The 18,273-nt window shown below is 41.5% G+C and overlaps 1 protein-coding gene across 4 annotated transcripts in view; it reads right to left on the reverse strand.

Moving 5' to 3' along the window:
* LOC110491369 (cGMP-dependent protein kinase 1) overlaps positions 1-18,273 on the reverse strand; it is a 187,088-nt gene that overhangs the window by 33,525 nt on the left and 135,290 nt on the right. For all 4 annotated transcript variants that reach the window (XM_021564758.3, XM_021564757.3, XM_021564756.3 and 1 more), the window contains exons 6-8: positions 13,619-13,696; positions 13,245-13,339; positions 3,442-3,507 (exon numbers count right to left, since the gene is read on the reverse strand). In XM_021564758.3, coding sequence (XP_021420433.1) covers positions 3,442-3,507; positions 13,245-13,339; positions 13,619-13,696 — 239 coding nt within the window. The remainder of the gene's footprint in view (positions 1-3,441; positions 3,508-13,244; positions 13,340-13,618; positions 13,697-18,273) is intronic.

The raw sequence follows: 18,273 nt of genomic DNA on the forward strand, positions 1-18,273 counted from the left end.
TCTATAATTGTGTAATGACTTGGTGCAGACTATCTTGACCAGGAAGCTCGAGAAAAACAGATTTCAAATCTCAATGAGCCCTTCCTGGTTAAATGAGGGGAAATAAAATAAAAAATTCAGGCCACTACCCTACAGGCTACTACTACTACGCTACAGATACAACTACTACCCTACAGGATCCTAATCCACAGGCTACTACTCTACAGGCTACTACTACTACTCTACAGGCTACTACTCTGCTAGCTACTTCAACTAACCTGCAGGCTACTACCCTACAGGCTTCTACTACTACGCTACAGGCTACTAATACTACTCTACAGGCTACTACCCTACAGGCTACTACTACTACTACCCTACAGGCTACTACTCTACAGGCTTCTACTACTACGCTACAGGCTACTAATACTACTCTACAGGAACCAGCTCTACAGACTACAACTCTACAGGTCACTACTACTACCATACAGGCTACAACTCTACAGGCTACTACTACTACCCTACAGGCTACCACTTCTACCCCAAAGGCTACAACTCTACAAGATAATACAACTACTCTACAAGCTACTACTCTAATGGCTACTACTCAACAGAATACTACTACTACTCTACAGGTCACTACTACGACCATAAAGGATACAACTCCACAGGCTACTAACCTACAGGCTACAACTCTACAGACTACTACTCTACAGGTCACTACTACGACCATAAAGGATACAACTCTACAGGCTACTACCCTGACAGGCTACAACTCTACAGACTACTACTCTACAGGCTACAACTCTATAGACTACTAATCTACAGGCCACTACTACGACCATAAAGGATACAACTCTACAGACTACTACTCTACTACTCCATAAGCTACTACTCCACAGGCTACTACCCTACAGGCAACCACTCCACATGCTACTACCATACAGGCCCTAGGGTACCCTAAAGGCTACTGCTACTACCATAGAGGCTACAACCCTAACGGCTACTACTCTGCAGGCTACTACTTTACAAGCTACTACCCTACAGGCAACTACTCTACAGGCTACTACCCTACAGGCTAACACTAATACCCTACAGGCTACTACTACTAACATATAGGCTACTACTGTACAGGGTACTACACTACAGGCTACTACTACTAACCTACTACTCTGCAGGCTACTACTTTACAGGCTACTACTCTACAGGCTACTACTACCCTACAGGACACTACTCTACAGGCTACTACTCTACAGTCTACTACCACTACTCTACAGGCTACTACACTACAGGGTACTACTACCACTCTACAGGCTACAACTCTACTACTACTCAACAGGCAATGACTCTGCAGGCTACTACTTTACAGGCTACTACCCTACAGGCAACTACTCTACAGGCTACTACCCTACAGGCTAACACTAATACCCTACAGGCTAACACTAATACCCTACAGGCTAACACTAATACCCTACAGGCTAACACTAATACCCTACAGGCTAACACTAATACCTTACAGGCTAACACTAATACCCTACAGGCTAACACTAATACCCTACAGGCTAATACTAATACCCTACAGGCTAACACTAATACCTTACAGGCTAACACTAATACCCTACAGGCTAACACTAATACCCTACAGGCTAACACTAATACCCTACAGGCTAACACTAATACCTTACAGGCTAACACTAATACCCTACAGGCTAACACTAATACCCTACAGGCTAACACTAATACCCTACAGGCTAACACTAATACCCTACAGGCTAACACTAATACCCTACAGGCTAACACTAATACCCTACAGGCTAACACTAATACCTTACAGGCTAACACTAATACCCTACAGGCTAACACTAATACCCTACAGGCTAACACTAATACCCTACAGGCTAACACTAATACCTTACAGGCTAACACTAATACCCTACAGGCTAACACTAATACCTTACAGGCTAACACTAATACCCTACAGGCTAACACTACTACCCTACAGGCTAACACTAATACCCTACAGGCTAACACTAATACCCTACAGGCTAACACTAATACCCTACAGGCTAACACTAATACCCTACAGGCTACTACTACTACTCTACAGTCTAATATTACTACCCGACAGACCACAGTCTGCTATTACTAGTCTACAAGCTACTACTACTACTACTCTACAGGCTAATACTCTACAGAATACAACTACTACTCTACTACTCCATAAGCTACAACTCTACAGGCTACTACTCTACAGGTCACTACTACGACCACAACTCTACAGGCTACTACCCTACTGGTCACTACTACGACCATAAAGGATACAACTCTACAGGCTACTACCCTACAGTCTAATATTACTACTCTACTACTCCATAAGCTACAACTCTACAGACTACTACCCTACAGGCTACTACCATACAGGCTACCACTCTACAGGCTACTACTACTACCATACAGGCTACTACTCTACAGGCCACTACTACACTATAGGCCACTACTCTACAGGCTACTACTACTATTTCACAGGCTACTACCATACAGGCGAATACTACTATTCTACAGGCTACTACTCTACCCTACAGGCTACAACTCTACAGTCAATTACTACTCTACAGGCTTCTACCACTATTCTATAGGCTACTACTCTACAGTCAATTACTACTCTACAGGCTTCTACCACTATTCTATAGGCTACTACTACTACTACTCTACAAGCTACTACTACTACCCTACAGGCTACTACGCTACAGGCTACTACGTTACATGCTACTGCTCTACAGGCTACTACTACTACTCTACAGGCTACTACTACTACCCTAAAAGCTACTACTCTACAGGCTACTACTGCTACTATACAGGCTACAACTCTGCAGGCTACTACTCCACCGGATACTACTACCAATCTACAGGCTACTACTACTACCCTAAAAGCTACTACACTACAGGGTAATACTGCCACTCTACAGGCTACTACGCTACATGCTACTACTCTAAAGGCTACTACTACTACTCTACAGGTTAATTATACTATTCTACAGGCTACTACTACTACTACTCTACAAGCTACTACTACTACCCTACAGGCTACTGCTCTATTTAGATATTCAATACTGCACTGTTGGGAAGGGATGCAAAGCTTTCAGTAATTTACCAAAGTTACCAGAATCTTCAGTGATTCACAGAAAATCTATGCCAATCTGTTTATATCTCTAGTAATTTATACTTGAATAACTTTTTTCAAAAATCGTATTGTCCATATTGTACATGAGTTTCTAGAGAAAATAGCCTTATTAATGAAAAAGATACTCTAAGATACCAAAATGCTGGTAGTTTATTGGTAATCTTTACTTTAAGTTTCCAGTAACAACCCTCCCTTTACGACCCTACTGTTGGGAAGGGCATGGAAGTTAAGCAGTTCACTTTACTTGTGTGTGTGTGTAACAAATAAATCTTGAAACTACTTACTCTCTGTCAATGACCAGGCAGGTGACAGCTTCAGCAGCGATCACATTAGCCGTCCTGATGTCCTCGCTGTGGGGACACAAAGTGACAACACATCAGTCAAAAGTATACCCACATTCCTCACTCTTGGACGTAAGTCACTGTTCATTCAAAAAGTAATATTCACGTTAAATTCTAGTTAGATTTAGCCTTAAGGGAATAATGTTGTCGAAAAATGTGAATACGGAATTACAAACATAGCATTCAACACATCCTATAAATTGTAAATTGTCATGATCGTAATCTCTACAGTTATCTATGTGTAACAGTAAAAATTTAAACCATCCCCTCGCCCATACCCGGGCGCGAACCAGGGACCTTCTGCACACATCAACAACTGACACCCACAAAGCATCGTTACCCATCGCTCCACAAAAGCCGCGGCCCTTGCAGAGCAAGAGGAACTACTACTTCAAGGTCTCAGAGCAGGTGACGTCACTGATTGAAACGCTATTTAGCGCCCACGCTAACTAAGCTAGCCGTTTCACATCCGTTACATATGCTGTCATTGGAATCCCCTTCACCGTAACCTGAAGAAGTCTTCCCCCAATCACTTTAATCTGTGTCAGTGGTATCTATAATGACCTGCGATCCACCTGTGAAAACGTCCACACACTCTCTTAAACGCACACACACACACACACACACACACACACACACACACACACACACACACACACACACACACCAGTCTGGCACTAGCTCAACTGATATTAGTCTGAGGGAGAGAGAGGGTATTTTCCTAAATGATGCTTGTGAAAGGTCACATCCAGCAGCTGTGCAGCATGATAATTACAGTGAGGTGAAAGGGTTAATAACACACTGTCCATCAACACAGAGGGGATGGTACATTAGAGCTACAACACATTGCTGAAAGAGGCTATCTATTGTAGGTTTTCCTGAGCCTAGAGTACCAGTAAATTGTTATCCCTAAAGAGCATCAACTGCAAGATATCAGTAAGAGACAAATATACCATGAGACCACTTCCGAAGACTATTAGACTAAGTTCTTATTGGTGGATGCATGTAACTGCATGTAGTGTATATCGCATCACTGAATGGGGGATGCCCAGATGATTTCATAACGAAAGGGTGGCCGAGCGAACACCTTGCTAGTAATACCATACAGCATACAACATTAATTGACATGAATTCAATATGGTTATGCATACCATGGCATTGTTGAATACTTGCTTGTGATTGGCTTGAGTGGCATTCTAGAGCATTGCATTATGAACACATTTCTAATGGCAAATGAACACATTTCTAGCAGCAAATCTGTTAAATTATAGACATGGAAGAAACATTCCTCCATGTGTCATAGGATACCCAGACACCCCCATCTGATACCCCATCTTCCATGCAATCAGCTGGCTGCCCTGAGCTGTCCAGTCCAGACTGTTTCCATGGACCCTACCAGTGAGACCAGGTGTATTCTTCTAGGGGATTTGACAGAACTATCTGGTGACAGAGGGGAAAAGGGAGACGGAGAGAGGGAAGAATGAGAGGGGAATATCCAGCCCAGTGTAACAAATGAGCCCTCTAATAGACAGACCAGGGATAACAGCTGTGATTTCCCCCACTGCTCATGGACGAGGCAACAATTCCCTGGACTTCACAAGAACATGCTGGGATTCAAAAGGCTTAGGCTGAGGTGGCCATTTCACACAGAATACGTCACAGTTGTTGCTAGCCGACCACCCACCTAGCCTTACACATTAATTTCAATGCTTCGGTACACAGCTGATATGTGTAAGGCGCTACCTCCCAACGAGAGAGCAGGATGCCATTCTTCAAGCCAATTAGCACGTATCATGGCAGGGAGATGGAAACATCTACAGTACACTATAGACCACAGCTGCTATATCACCAGATACCTCCCAGTGAAATGAGAGGAGAGCTTTCTAGAGATCGGATGTCATATCATGGCAGGGAGAGAGAAACATATCCCACATCAAACATTTTATAACTACTATGAGCTTCGAGGGAGGGTACTAGACAGGGAAATATGTTTTTATTTAACATCGGCAAGTCAGTTAAGAACAAATTCTTATTTACAATGACGGCCTACACCGGGCAAACCCGGACGACGCTGGGCCAATTGCCCTATGGGACTCCTGATCATGGCCGGTTGTGATACAGCCTGGAATTGAACAAGGGTGTCTGTCGGAAGCCTCTAGCACTGAGATGCATTGCCTTAGAGAGAGACAGAGAGAGAGAGACAGAGAGAGAGAGAGAAACATAGACAGAGGCAGTGAAAGTGGGCATTGATGCCGGCTAGATTGAGCCAGGCACAGCCATGCTCCAGAGATCAATTTGAGCCTTAGTAGACCGTGCCTTCACCGACGCCAATCAACAACCAGTGAGAGAGCAGCCCGGAGGAAAGGTTATGGTTGTCAATCTCACCGGAAATGTCTGCACAGAACAAAGACTAGGGGGAAATATAAATGCCATAGGCATTTAAGGCCTCAGTTTATCACAACCCAGCCAAGACATTCCACAGATTAGGAGAGATGCCAGGAAAAACAAAGGCTGTGTAAAGTAGCTTAGAGCTGGTCAGACTGCTCATGCCAACTGCCAAACTAGCTCCGGCGAAATTAGACATTCACTCTGCTGACCAGTCTGCTCTCTTTGGCTCAGTAGCTGGAAGGCTCTGGCGATGAATTGAGCACTGATTGGTGCTAAAGATTATTGGGCAAAGTCCAAGCAGGTACTGTATGTGTACCCATGTGTGGCTGAGAAGGAAAAAGAAAGATGCGTGTGTTTGTGTGCGTCCTGTGTGTTTGAGAGAGAGAGAGAGAGAGAGAGAGAGAGAGAGAGAGAGAGGAGTCCTGACATCTCCCGTATAACCAATAATTAGCCTTAATGTGAGGGACATGGTGTTTTGTTTAAAGCAGATATGAAAGTCCACTTAGCATACAACCTCCTCCACATCAAAGCCTGTAATCCACTTAAAACCATTTAACCACAAGGACTATAGTGCTGTCCTGTCTGTAGTCAACTCCTCACGACTCACTCCCCTCCTCCCCCAAGGCTGCTCTAGCATGCACATATCGCTAAAGATCAATGTCAGCGTCTTGGGTAAACAGCACGGCCCCTTTCTCAAGCACTGATTGATTTGCTAAACACAGTAATAATGGAGAAGACTGTGTGCTAATTAAGACAAAGGAGAGATCAAAGGGAGAGAGGCCGATTTGGAGATATAGCGTCTTTCAAAGTCTAACTAATACACCACCATAGCACATTATGTCCTAGCTGTTCAGGGCTGTGACTGCTACTCTGGTGAACATCGAAGCAGCGTATAACAATATATCCTTGTCTTTGTTTGTTGTGGGAAAAAAACAAGAATTGTAATGCTATTAACTAACCAGAGGAAACCCCAGTGAGATACAATACATTTATTGCGTTTTCCAATTATACGGACAAAATTTAAATGGTGTTTTCAGTCTAGCAACAAAACACATACAAAGATTACATACACTTATGTTGGAGTCATTAAAACTCGTTTTTCAACCACTCCACAAATTTATTGTTAATTAACAAACTATGGTTTTGGCAAGTTGGTTAGGACATCTACTTTGTGCATGACAAGTAATTTTTCCAACAATTGTTAACAGACAGATTATTTCATTTAAATTCACTGTATCACAATTCCAGTGGGGCAGAAGTTTACATACACTAAGTTGACTGTGCCTTTAAACAGCTTGGAAAATTCCAGATAATGATGTCATGGCTTTAGAAGCTTCTGATTGACATCAGTTGAGTCAATTGGAGGTGTACCTGTGGATGTACTTCAAGGCCTACCTTCAAACTCATTGCCTCTTTGCTTGACATCATGGGAAAATCAAAGAAATCAGCCAAGACTTCAGAAAATAAATTGTAGACCTCCACAAGTCTGGTTCATCCTTGGGAGCAATTTCCAAACGGCTGAAGGTACCACGTTCATCTGTACAAACAATAGTACGCAAGTATAAACACCATGGGACCACGCAGCCGCCATACCGCTCAGGAAGGAGACGCGTTCTGTCTCCTATAGATGAACGTACTTTGGTGAGAAAAGTGCAAATGAATCCAAGAACAACAGCAAAGGACCTTGTGAGGATGCTGGAGGAAACAGGTACAAAAGTATCTATATCCACAGTAAAACAAGTCCTATATCGACATAACCTGAAAGGCCGCTCAGCAAGGATAAAGCCACGGCTCCAAAACCACCATAAAAAAAGCCAGACAACGGTTTGCAACTGCACATGGGGACAAAGATCGTACTTTTTGGAGAAATGTCCTCTGGTCCCTGATGAAACAAAAATAGATGTAACAATCGTCGCCGGGAGAAGGAGAAGAGGACCAAAGTGCAGCATGGTACGTATTCATAATCATTTTAATAAGGATGAATACTGAACAAAAACAACAAACCCACAAACGAACAGTTCTGTAAGGTGCAACAAAAACACTAAACAGAAAATAATTACCCACAACCCATAGTGCGAAAACAGGTATGGTTCTCGATCAGAGACAACGATTGACAGCTGCCTCTGATTGGGAACCATACAAGGCCAAACATCGAAATACAACAACATAGAATGCCCACCCCAACTCACGCCCTGACCAGGACATGACAATAGAACTGTTTGGCCATAATGACCATCATTATCTTTGGAGGAAAAACGGCTTGCAAGCCGAAGAACACCATCCCAACCGTGAAGCACGGGGGTGGCAGCATCATGTTTTGGGAGTGTTTTGTTGTAGGAGGGACTGGTGCACTTCACAAAATAGATGGCATCATGAGGAAAGAAAATTATGTGGATATATTGAAGCTACATCTCAAGACATCAGTCAGGAAGTTAAAGCTTGGTTGCAGATGGGTCTTCCAAATGGACAATGACCCCAAGCATACTTCCAAAGTTGTGGCAAAATGGTTTCAGGACAACAAAGTCAAGGTATTGGAGTGGCCATCATAAAGCCCTGACCTCAATCCTATAGAAAATGTGTATGCAGAACTGAAAAAGCTGAATCAGCTCTGTCAGGAGGAATGGGCCAAAATTCACCCAACTTATTGTGGGAAGCTTGTGGAAGGCCCAAGTTAAACAATTTAAAGGCAATGCTACCAAATACTAATTGAGTGTATGTAGACTTCTGACCTACTACGAATGTGATGAAAGAAATAAAAGCTGAAATAAATAATTCTCTCTACTATTATTCTGACATTTCACATTCTTAAAATTAAGTGTTGATCCTAACTGACCTAAGACAGGGGATTTTTACTTGGATTAAATGTCAGGAATTGTGAAAAACTGAGTTTAAATGTATTTGGCTAAGGTGTATGTAAACTTCCGACTTCAACTGTACAATCTATCAAAACAAATTATGTTCTCATTCTTGTGCCTTAATGTGATTCATAATTGTATTATCTACATTATTCAGTAGAACCATAATCAACTGTCTGTTTACACCTTCAGGTTTTACTTGATCTGTTCAAGCTTTCATGCACCATTCTTTCTGAAAGAGAACAGAAGCAATATAAAACTTTTAAGTTGCAGGTTTTTGAAAATGTCTACATTGGTCAGTACAAAATTGCTTTTTAATTCTGTTATGGAAATAATTGTATTTCCTATTACCACATCATTTACGGTTTCTATGCCTTTAGTTTTCCATGTGGGACAATTTATTGGTGAATTTTGAAAAGCCAAGGATTGTTCCATAGGGGTGTGTTTTTAGAGAGTGATATTGGTTCTTGTAGGATCCGTTTCATTTTCTTCCATGTTATAGTGTTCTTAACAACGAAGTTGCTATAGTGTTCTTAACTATGAAGTTGCTATGAAGTTGTTATAGTGTTCTTAACTATGAAGTTGTTATAGTGTTCTTAACTATGAAGTTGTTATAGTGTTCTTAACTATGAAGTTGCTATAGTGTTCTTAAACACGATGTTGCTATAGTGTTCTTAAACATGAAGTTGCTATAGTGTTCTTAAACACGAAGTTGCTATAGTGTTCTTAAACATGAAGTTGTTATAGTGTTCTTAAACATGAAGTTGCTATAGTGTTCTTAAACACGAAGTTGCTATAGTGTTCTTAACTATGAAGTTGTTATAGTGTTCTTAACTATGAAGTTGTTATAGTGTTCTTAACTATGAAGTTGTTATAGTGTTCTTAACTATGAAGTTGTTATAGTGTTCTTAACTATGAAGTTGTTATAGTGTTCTTAACTATGAAGTTGTTATTGTGTTCTTAAACACGAAGTTGCTATAGTGTTCTTAACTATGAAGTTGTTATAGTGTTCTTAAACATGAAGTTGTTATAGTGTTCTTAACTATGAAGTTGCTATAGTGTTCTTAACTATGAAGTTGTTATAGTGTTCTTAACTATGAAGTTGTTATAGTGTTCTTAACTATGAAGTTGTTATAGTGTTCTTAACTATGAAGTTGTTATAGTGTTCTTAAACATGAAGTTGTTATAGTGTTCTTAACTATGAAGTTGTTATTGTGTTCTTAACTATGAAGTTGTTATTGTGTTCTTAACTATGAAGTTGTTATAGTGTTCTTAAACATGAAGTTGTTATAGTGTTCTTAACTATGAAGTTGCTATAGTGTTCTTAACTATGAAGTTGTTATAGTGTTCTTAACTATGAAGTTGTTATAGTGTTCTTAACTATGAAGTTGTTATAGTGTTCTTAACTATGAAGTTGTTATAGTGTTCTTAACTATGAAGTTGTTATAGTGTTCTTAACTATGAAGTTGTTATAGTGTTCTTAACTATGAAGTTGTTATAGTGTTCTTAAACATGAAGTTGTTATAGTGTTCTTAACTATGAAGTTGTTATTGTGTTCTTAACTATGAAGTTGTTATAGTGTTCTTAACTATGAAGTTGTTATAGTGTTCTTAACTATGAAGTTGTTATAGTGTTCTTAACTACGAAGTTGCTATAGTGTTCTTAAACATGAAGTTGTTATAGTGTTCTTAACTATGAAGTTGTTATAGTGTTCTTAACTATGAAGTTGTTATAGTGTTCTTAACTATGAAGTTGTTAATGTGCTTCGCTCCATCCTCTGAAAACAGACACGTGAGAAGATTCTGGGGAAAAGCATGCACCTCTTCAATATGAACCCATTCTTCCTCTTTAGTGCATTTAACTATACGTTGTAAGTAAAAGCCTTGGGTTGTGAGTTGATAGAACTCCAAATCTGGGAGGTTAAAACCACAGATTTAGGGACATGTACAACTTAATTTATTCTATGAGTTTTATTTCCCCATATAAAGTCTGTTATGGCCGAGTATATATTTTTTAAAGAATGTATTTTATATCACAAAATGTCGATCTGAAATATTTTGGACATCAGAGCAATGTTGAGGGAATTCTATTTGAGTCAGAAATAGGATATGATATGATATGATAGGTAAGATATACAAAACCTTGCAGAAAGTCTATCCAAATGACAATCTCTATTTAAACTACTATTGGAACCAAGACTTAAAAATAATTGATATTGGCACAAGATGGAGTGAGTGTTGGAACATAACCAACGATATAAATGTTAAATTGTCCATTGTTCTTGTCAATGTATGTTTTATATTTGTAAATACATTATTTTTTAAATTGACCAAACTTCAAACTGTTGCAAATGTTAGCTTGGCCCATTGACTGTCCACCACTGAAGCTACCATAGCCACCTGAGGGCTGACATAGCTCGAGGGAACACCAGGAGGCACTGTCTCTTTCAATCACAGCTTGACACTGGATATAATAATCCCTCCCTGATACTTTCACCTCTCTCTCCTCTCTCTCGTCTCCTCGCTTCTAATCCGAGCTGGGAGCAGGTCACTGTGCCACAAAACCACTGTGCCTATCTCTCACTGCCTCCAGTCAGCCAATCAAAACAGCCTGTAGACTCCTAACGGACTACTGAATGATATAATGCGTGGTTAAGGCCTACTTCTCGGCTTTATGTCAAAAACAAATTACCATTCTAAGCACTCGCTTTCAGGAAAATAGTTTAATGTCAAATGAGGTGACAAGAAAATATTTGGTTTGAATATGTTTACTTCTCCTTTGTACTTATTCTACATGAAATATCTGAATGCATATTCTGCTGCAGCATTAAAACATCCTTTTCAAAAGTGATCAGGTTAACACCTCATGTCAGAGTTTGAGCCTTCTCTTGCCCCGGAGATGATTAAAAGGCGAGAGGTGAGCTTTTCTAAATCTCACCGTTCACTTTCTACTGGCCTGAGGTGAACTTCCGTCTGTCATGCCTGTGAGAGCTTCCAGTCCATTTCCTCTCTAATAAAGACAGCTTAACCTGCCTTAACCCTGACTACATCCTTTGTTAACACTTCTCTCCCCACTGGTCGTCACGACTCCTGGAATCAATAAAGCTCCTTCAGCGGTCGTGGCCTCCTGTAAACCCATCATATAGTTGAATCCCTCCTTTATAACGGTCCTCACACCACACTGACTCAAAGACGGTCTGTCTGACTGTGTGAAAGAGGGAGCCCCAGGTCTTCATTCATTGACTTTACCAGTCAGTGTGATAGCTGCTCCTTTCTACACCTCAGGACCAATGACCTGAATAACATTGTTCCACAGCTATACCAGGACAGAGAAGAATGGCTGAACTTCAGGTAGCTATCATGTCAAGGGAAGAGCTTTTGTTAGGTTAACACAGTGACATGAAACCATTAAAAACAAAGAGTATTAATGTAATTGGAGCCGATTTGCAGAAAACCTTTTTTCTGTCACATTCACTTTGATCATTCATCTGTACTGTACTGCACATAAAGTAGGCTTGCTTGTATAACTTTACATTGTAATGCAGTACTTCATCATACACCCCACCTGATCGACAGATTGGACTCTTCTACAATACTACCTCTCTTCTACAATACTACCTCTCTTCTACAATACTACCTCTCTTCTACAATACTACCTCTCTTCCACAATACTACCTCTCTTCTACAATACTACCTCTCTTCCACAATACTACCTCTCTTCCACTATACAACCTCTCTTCCACAATACTACCTCTTTTCCACAATACTACCTCTCTTCCACAATACAACCTCTCTTCCACAATACTACCTCTCTTCCACAATACTACCTCTCTTCCACAATACTACCTCTCTTCCATGACAGAACCTATCTTCCACGGTACAACCTCTCTTCCACGATACAACCTCTCTTCCACGACAGAACCGGTCTTCCACGATACTACCTCTCTTCCACAACATAACCTCTCTTCCACGACAGAACCTCTCTTCCACGACAGAACCTCTCTTCCACGATACTACCTCTCTTCCACGACAGAACCTCTCTTCCACGACAGAACCTCTCTTCCACGATACAATCTTCTTGCGCAATAGTGCCTCTTTTCTACCAGGTCAACAACATACAGCAGCGGGAGGAATTGGAATATGTGAACAGCTGAACTTTAGGATAACTTTGCCTTAAGTGGTATGCAGTGATGAGAGGGATCTGAGAGAGGCTGCTGACTGTTCTGACATGGTGGGGCTCTTCAGACACACACTGAGGTGGCCTAAAGAGAGCACGTTTCCATCAGAGAAGTACACCTGTTCACTCTCCCTCTATCACCCTATCTTTACCTCTCTATTTTCCTCTCAGTCCTGGTGAAGTGATATTGGTGTATCATACTAATTATGTTACATATTCCCCAACTTTCATACTCTATTGGAGGAGATTAGAAAGAAGTCGTTTCCCCTTCAGTATTGCAAATCTTCATATTATGGACCTTTCCACAGACAAGACTAACCAACTTACCCTTGCAGGGCTTTCTCCCCAAACCAGTCTCCTTTGCCCAGGCCTCGCAGGTACACAGGCATGTCATTGGAAGAATCCTCCCTGGTGACGTTCACCTGTAAGGAAAGGGATCAGCAGTCATTCATTGCTCTAATATTGGAGCCTCCCTCCAACCCCCCCCCCCCCCCCCGACCAGTAAGCCTGTTATAAAATGACGCTATAACAGCAAGGAGTTCCATCACAAATTGATGGTATACCCTCAGGAGGATGAGGTTACCACTTTCTGACATTGAGCTAACCTCTACCGTAATCACCATAGTAGACAGGCCTTGGCTAGCCCCACTGACGCCGTGCACCATTAATACGTGCACCTCTATTATCAAAAGGTTGGTCACCTTTCCCTTGCTGATGATGAAGAAGGTGTCCCCTCTGGCTCCCTGTCTGATGATGTACTCCCCGTCCCCGTAGTGCGTCTGAAGAGAGAGGAAGAGAAGTGTCACTCAACACTGTCATGAACGGTCCGAAGAGACCTGTCAAGAGTCCTCAGCGTCAGGCATGCAACCACCATGTTGAATCTACACCAGTCCCCCGACGTAGAACGGCCTTTAGGAAAATAGGACCACTGTGTGCACAGACCATGTACTGTCAGACATCAGTTGCGATGTTGAAAATGATACATTCAATTTTTTCTGAGTGAAACATCCTGCATTTAGTCAGATTGTGACCATCACTCAGTGAGGGAAGAGAGTGAGAGAGTAGGGGCGTGTGAGCGGGATGGGAGGGGGGACAGAGAAATAGGGCTGCTGCTGCTTCATGTCCATCCTTGGCAGCAGGGATCAATATGTGAAGTGTTTCCAATAATTACCGCAATAAGTATCCCCTTTTTTACTAATACTGTAGAACTTTGTTCTAAAGCTGTATCGGTACCCATTGGGCGCAGTGATCGCAATATATTGGCTATATCCAGGAAAGCCAAAGTTCCAAAAGCAGGGCCTAAAATAGTGTATAAGCAATCATACAAAAGATTTAGCTGTGACTCCTATGTGGAGGATGTTAAAAATATTTGTTGGTCTGATGTGATTAATAAGTAGCATCCAGACATTGCATTTGATACATTTATGAAATTGCTTCTTCCAATTATTGACAGACTGTTAAGAAACTGACTGTTGGAACTGTTAAGGCTCCATGGATTGATAAGGAATTGAACAACTGTATGGTTGAAGGAGATGGGGTAAAAGGAGTGGCTAATAAGTCTGGCTGCACATCTTACTGCAAATTGAGAAATGATGTAACTAAACTCAACAAAAAGAAGAAACCGTTTTTAAAAATGTATTTAATCTTTATTTAACTAGGCAAGTCAGTTAAGAACAATTTTTTATTAACAATGACGGCCTACCCTGGCCAAACACTAACCCAGATGATGCTGGGCCAATTGTGTGCCGCCCTATGGGAATCAAACCAGGGTCTGTAGTGAGATGCAGTGCCTTAGACCACTGTGCCACTCGGGAGCCAAGATCAATGATTTATAGAATGATGGAGAAAAAAAAACTTTGGAGTACTTTAAATGAAATTATGGGCAGAAAGACACATTAAATGACATATTTCATCAAATCAGATGGCTTATTCATCATAAAACCATCTGAACAGTGAGCCACTGTACTCATGCATAAAAAAACAATAATGAAAGAAAAGCATTGTAAGTTTGAATTTTGCAAAGATAGTGTGGGAGAGGTGGAACAATTATTGTTATCGATCAAAAATGACAAACCTCCTGGAATTGATAACTTAGAGGGAACGCACCTGAGAATGGTAGCTGACCCTAGGGCTGCCGCCACACCGGCAGTCATGAGTCATTACCTCAGTAAAATTCCATGTGACCGGTGAGTCACAGTAACCCCCTTTTATGCACTCTGGACATGGCTTTGTAGTATCCGATTTGCTAACTACCATCGGGTCCTGATGGCCTGCAACTCATGGCTCTATTGTCCCTCTGACCACTCTGACATCAATGAAATCGAAAATGACATCAAAATCACAGTAGTTCTAAATCTCACCTCACTGTGATGCTCAATCTGAAGAAAGAAGTTCAACAGCAGGTTGAAACAGTATAAAACATGGTTGTTGTGGATGTTGTTTCAAAGCCTAACATCAAATCAAATCAAATCAAATTTTATTTGTCACATACACATGGTTAGCAGATGTTAATGCGAGTGTAGCGAAATGCTTGTGCTTCTAGTTCCGACAATGCAGTAATAACCAACGAGTAATCTAACTAACAATTCCAAAACTACTACGTTATACACACAAGTGTAAAGGGATAAAGAATATGTACATAAAGATATGTGAATGAGTGATGGTACAGAACGGCATAGGCAAGATGCAATAGATGGTATCGAGTACAGTATATACATATGAGATGAGTATGTAAACAAAGTGGCATAGTTTAAAGTGGCTAGTGATACATGTATTACATAAAGATGTAGTAGATGATATAGAGTACAGTATATACGTAGACATATGAGATTAATAATGTAGGGTATGTAAACATTATATTAAGTAGCATTGTTTAAAGTGGCTAGTGATATATTTTACATCAATTCCCATTATTAAAGTGGCTGGAGTTGAGTCAGTGTGTTGGCAGCAGCCACTCAATGTTAGTGGTGGCTGTTTAACAGTCTGATGGCCTTGAGATAGAAGCTGTTTTTCAGTCTCTCGGTCCCAGCTTTGATGCACCTGTACTGACCTCGCCTTCTGGATGATAACGGGGTGAACAGGCAGTGGCTCGGGTGGTTGTTGTCCTTGATGATCTTTATGGCCGCCCTATGGGAATCAAACATGCTGACCACACCGCTCGCGTTGCAAAATAAATGTATGCCAATGCTGTTGCTAGCAAATTGAAGTGGGTCTAGGGTGTCAGGTAAGGAAGAGGTGATATCATCCATAACTAGCCTCTCAAAGCACTTCATGATGACAGAAGTGAGTGCTATGGGGCGATAGTCATTTAGTTCAGTTATCTTTGCTTTCTTTGGTACAGGTACAATAGTGGACATCTTGATAGTGAGAGAATGAATATGTCCGTAAACACTCCAGCCAGCTGGTCTGTGCATGCTCTGAGGACGCGGCTAGGGATGCCGTCTGGTCCGACGGCCTTGCGAGGATTAACATGCTTAAATGTCTTACGTCGGCCACATAGAAGAAGACCCCACAGTCCTTGGTAGTGGGCTGCGTCGGTGGCACTGTGTTATCCTCAAAACTGGCGAAGAAGGTGTTTAGCTTATCCAGAAGCAAGACGTCGGTGTCCGCGACGTGACTAGTTTTCCCTTTGTAGTCCGTGATTGTCTGTAGACCCTGCCACATACGTCTCCTGTCTGAGCCGTTGAATTGCGACTCCACTTTGTCTCTGTACTGACGTTGTGCCTGTTTGATTGACTTACGGAGGGAATAACTACAGTTTGTATTCGTCCATATTCACGGTGTCCTTGCCATGGTTAAATGCAGTGGTTTGAGGTCCTCCCGGGTGGCGCAGTGGTTAAGGGCGCTGTACTGCAGTGCCAGCTGTGCCACCAGAGACTCTGGGTTCATGCCCAGGCTCTGTTGTAAACCGGCCGCGACCGGGAGGTCCGTGGGGTGACGCACAATTGGCCTAGCGTCGTCCGGGTTAGGAAGGGCTTGGGATATCCTTGTCTCATTGTGCACCGCGACTCCTGTGGCAGGCCAGGCGCAGTGCACATTAACCAAGGTTGCACGGTGTTTCCTCCGACACATTGGTACGGCTGGCTTCCGGGTTGGATGCGCGCTGTGTTAAGAAGCAGTGCGGCTTTGTCTCTCCCAAGCCCGTACGGGAGTTGTAGCAATGAGACCATTTTTTTTTTAAATGCACTTTCAGTTGTGCCATGTCCAAGAAGACTCGAGGCTGTGATTGCTGTCAAAGGTGCTTCAACAATGTACTGAGTAAATGGTCTAAATGTGTTATTTCTGTTTTTTATTTGTAATATATTTGCAAAAATAAAATAAAAAACAGTTTGTCATTATGGGGTATTGTGTGTAGAAAAAAGGGAAAGAGTGAAAAAAACCAATTTAGTCCTTTTTAGAATAAGGCAAAATAACGTAACAAAATGTGGAAAAAGTCAAGGGGTCTGAATACTTTCTGAATGCACTGTATCTAATAGAACTCAGAGGGTTTTCTTAAATGGAAGCATCTCTAATGTCATGTATGTAAAGTGTGGTGTACCGCAGGGCAGTTCTCTAGGCCCTCTACTCTTTTCTATTTTTACCAATGACCTACCACTGGCATTAAACAAAGCATGTGTGTCCATGTATGCTGATGACTCAACCATATACGCATCAGCAACCACAGCTAATGAAGTCACTGAAACCCTTAACAAAGAGTTGCAGTCTGTTTTGGAATGGGTAGCTAATAATAAATTGGTCCTGAACATCTCTAAAACTAAGAGCATTGTATTTGGTACAAATCATTCCCTAAGTTCTAGACCTGAGCTGAATCTGGTAATGGATGGTGTGGCTGTTGACCAAGTTGAGGAGACTAAATTACTTGGTGCTACCTTAGATTGTAAACTGTCATGGTCAAAACATATAGATTCAATGGTTGTAAAGATGGGGAGAGGTCTGTCTATATTAAAGAGATGCTCTTTTTTTTGACACCACACTCCACAAGCAAGTCCTGCAGGCTCTAGTTTGATCTTATCTTGATTATTGTCCAGTCATATGGTCAAGTGCTGCAAAGAAAGACCTAGTTAAGCTGCAGCTGGCCCAGCATGTCTTGCTCTTCATTGTAATCAGAGGGCTAATATTAATACTATGCATGCCAGTCTCTCTTGGCTAAGAGTTGAGGAAAGACTGACTGCGTCACTTTTTTTTAATAAGAAACATTGTGTTGGAAATTCCAAATGGTTTGCATAGTCAACTTACACACAGCACTAACACGCACACTTCCCCCACCAGACATGCCACCAGGGGTCTTTTCACTGTCCCCAGGTCCAGAACAAACTCAAGGAAACAGTATTATACAGAGCTATGAGTTCATGGAACT

Source organism: Oncorhynchus mykiss, chromosome 16 (genome assembly GCF_057628025.1).
Source record: "Oncorhynchus mykiss isolate SJ-2025 chromosome 16, ASM5762802v1, whole genome shotgun sequence".
NCBI classification, from domain to species: Eukaryota; Metazoa; Chordata; class Actinopteri; order Salmoniformes; family Salmonidae; genus Oncorhynchus; species Oncorhynchus mykiss.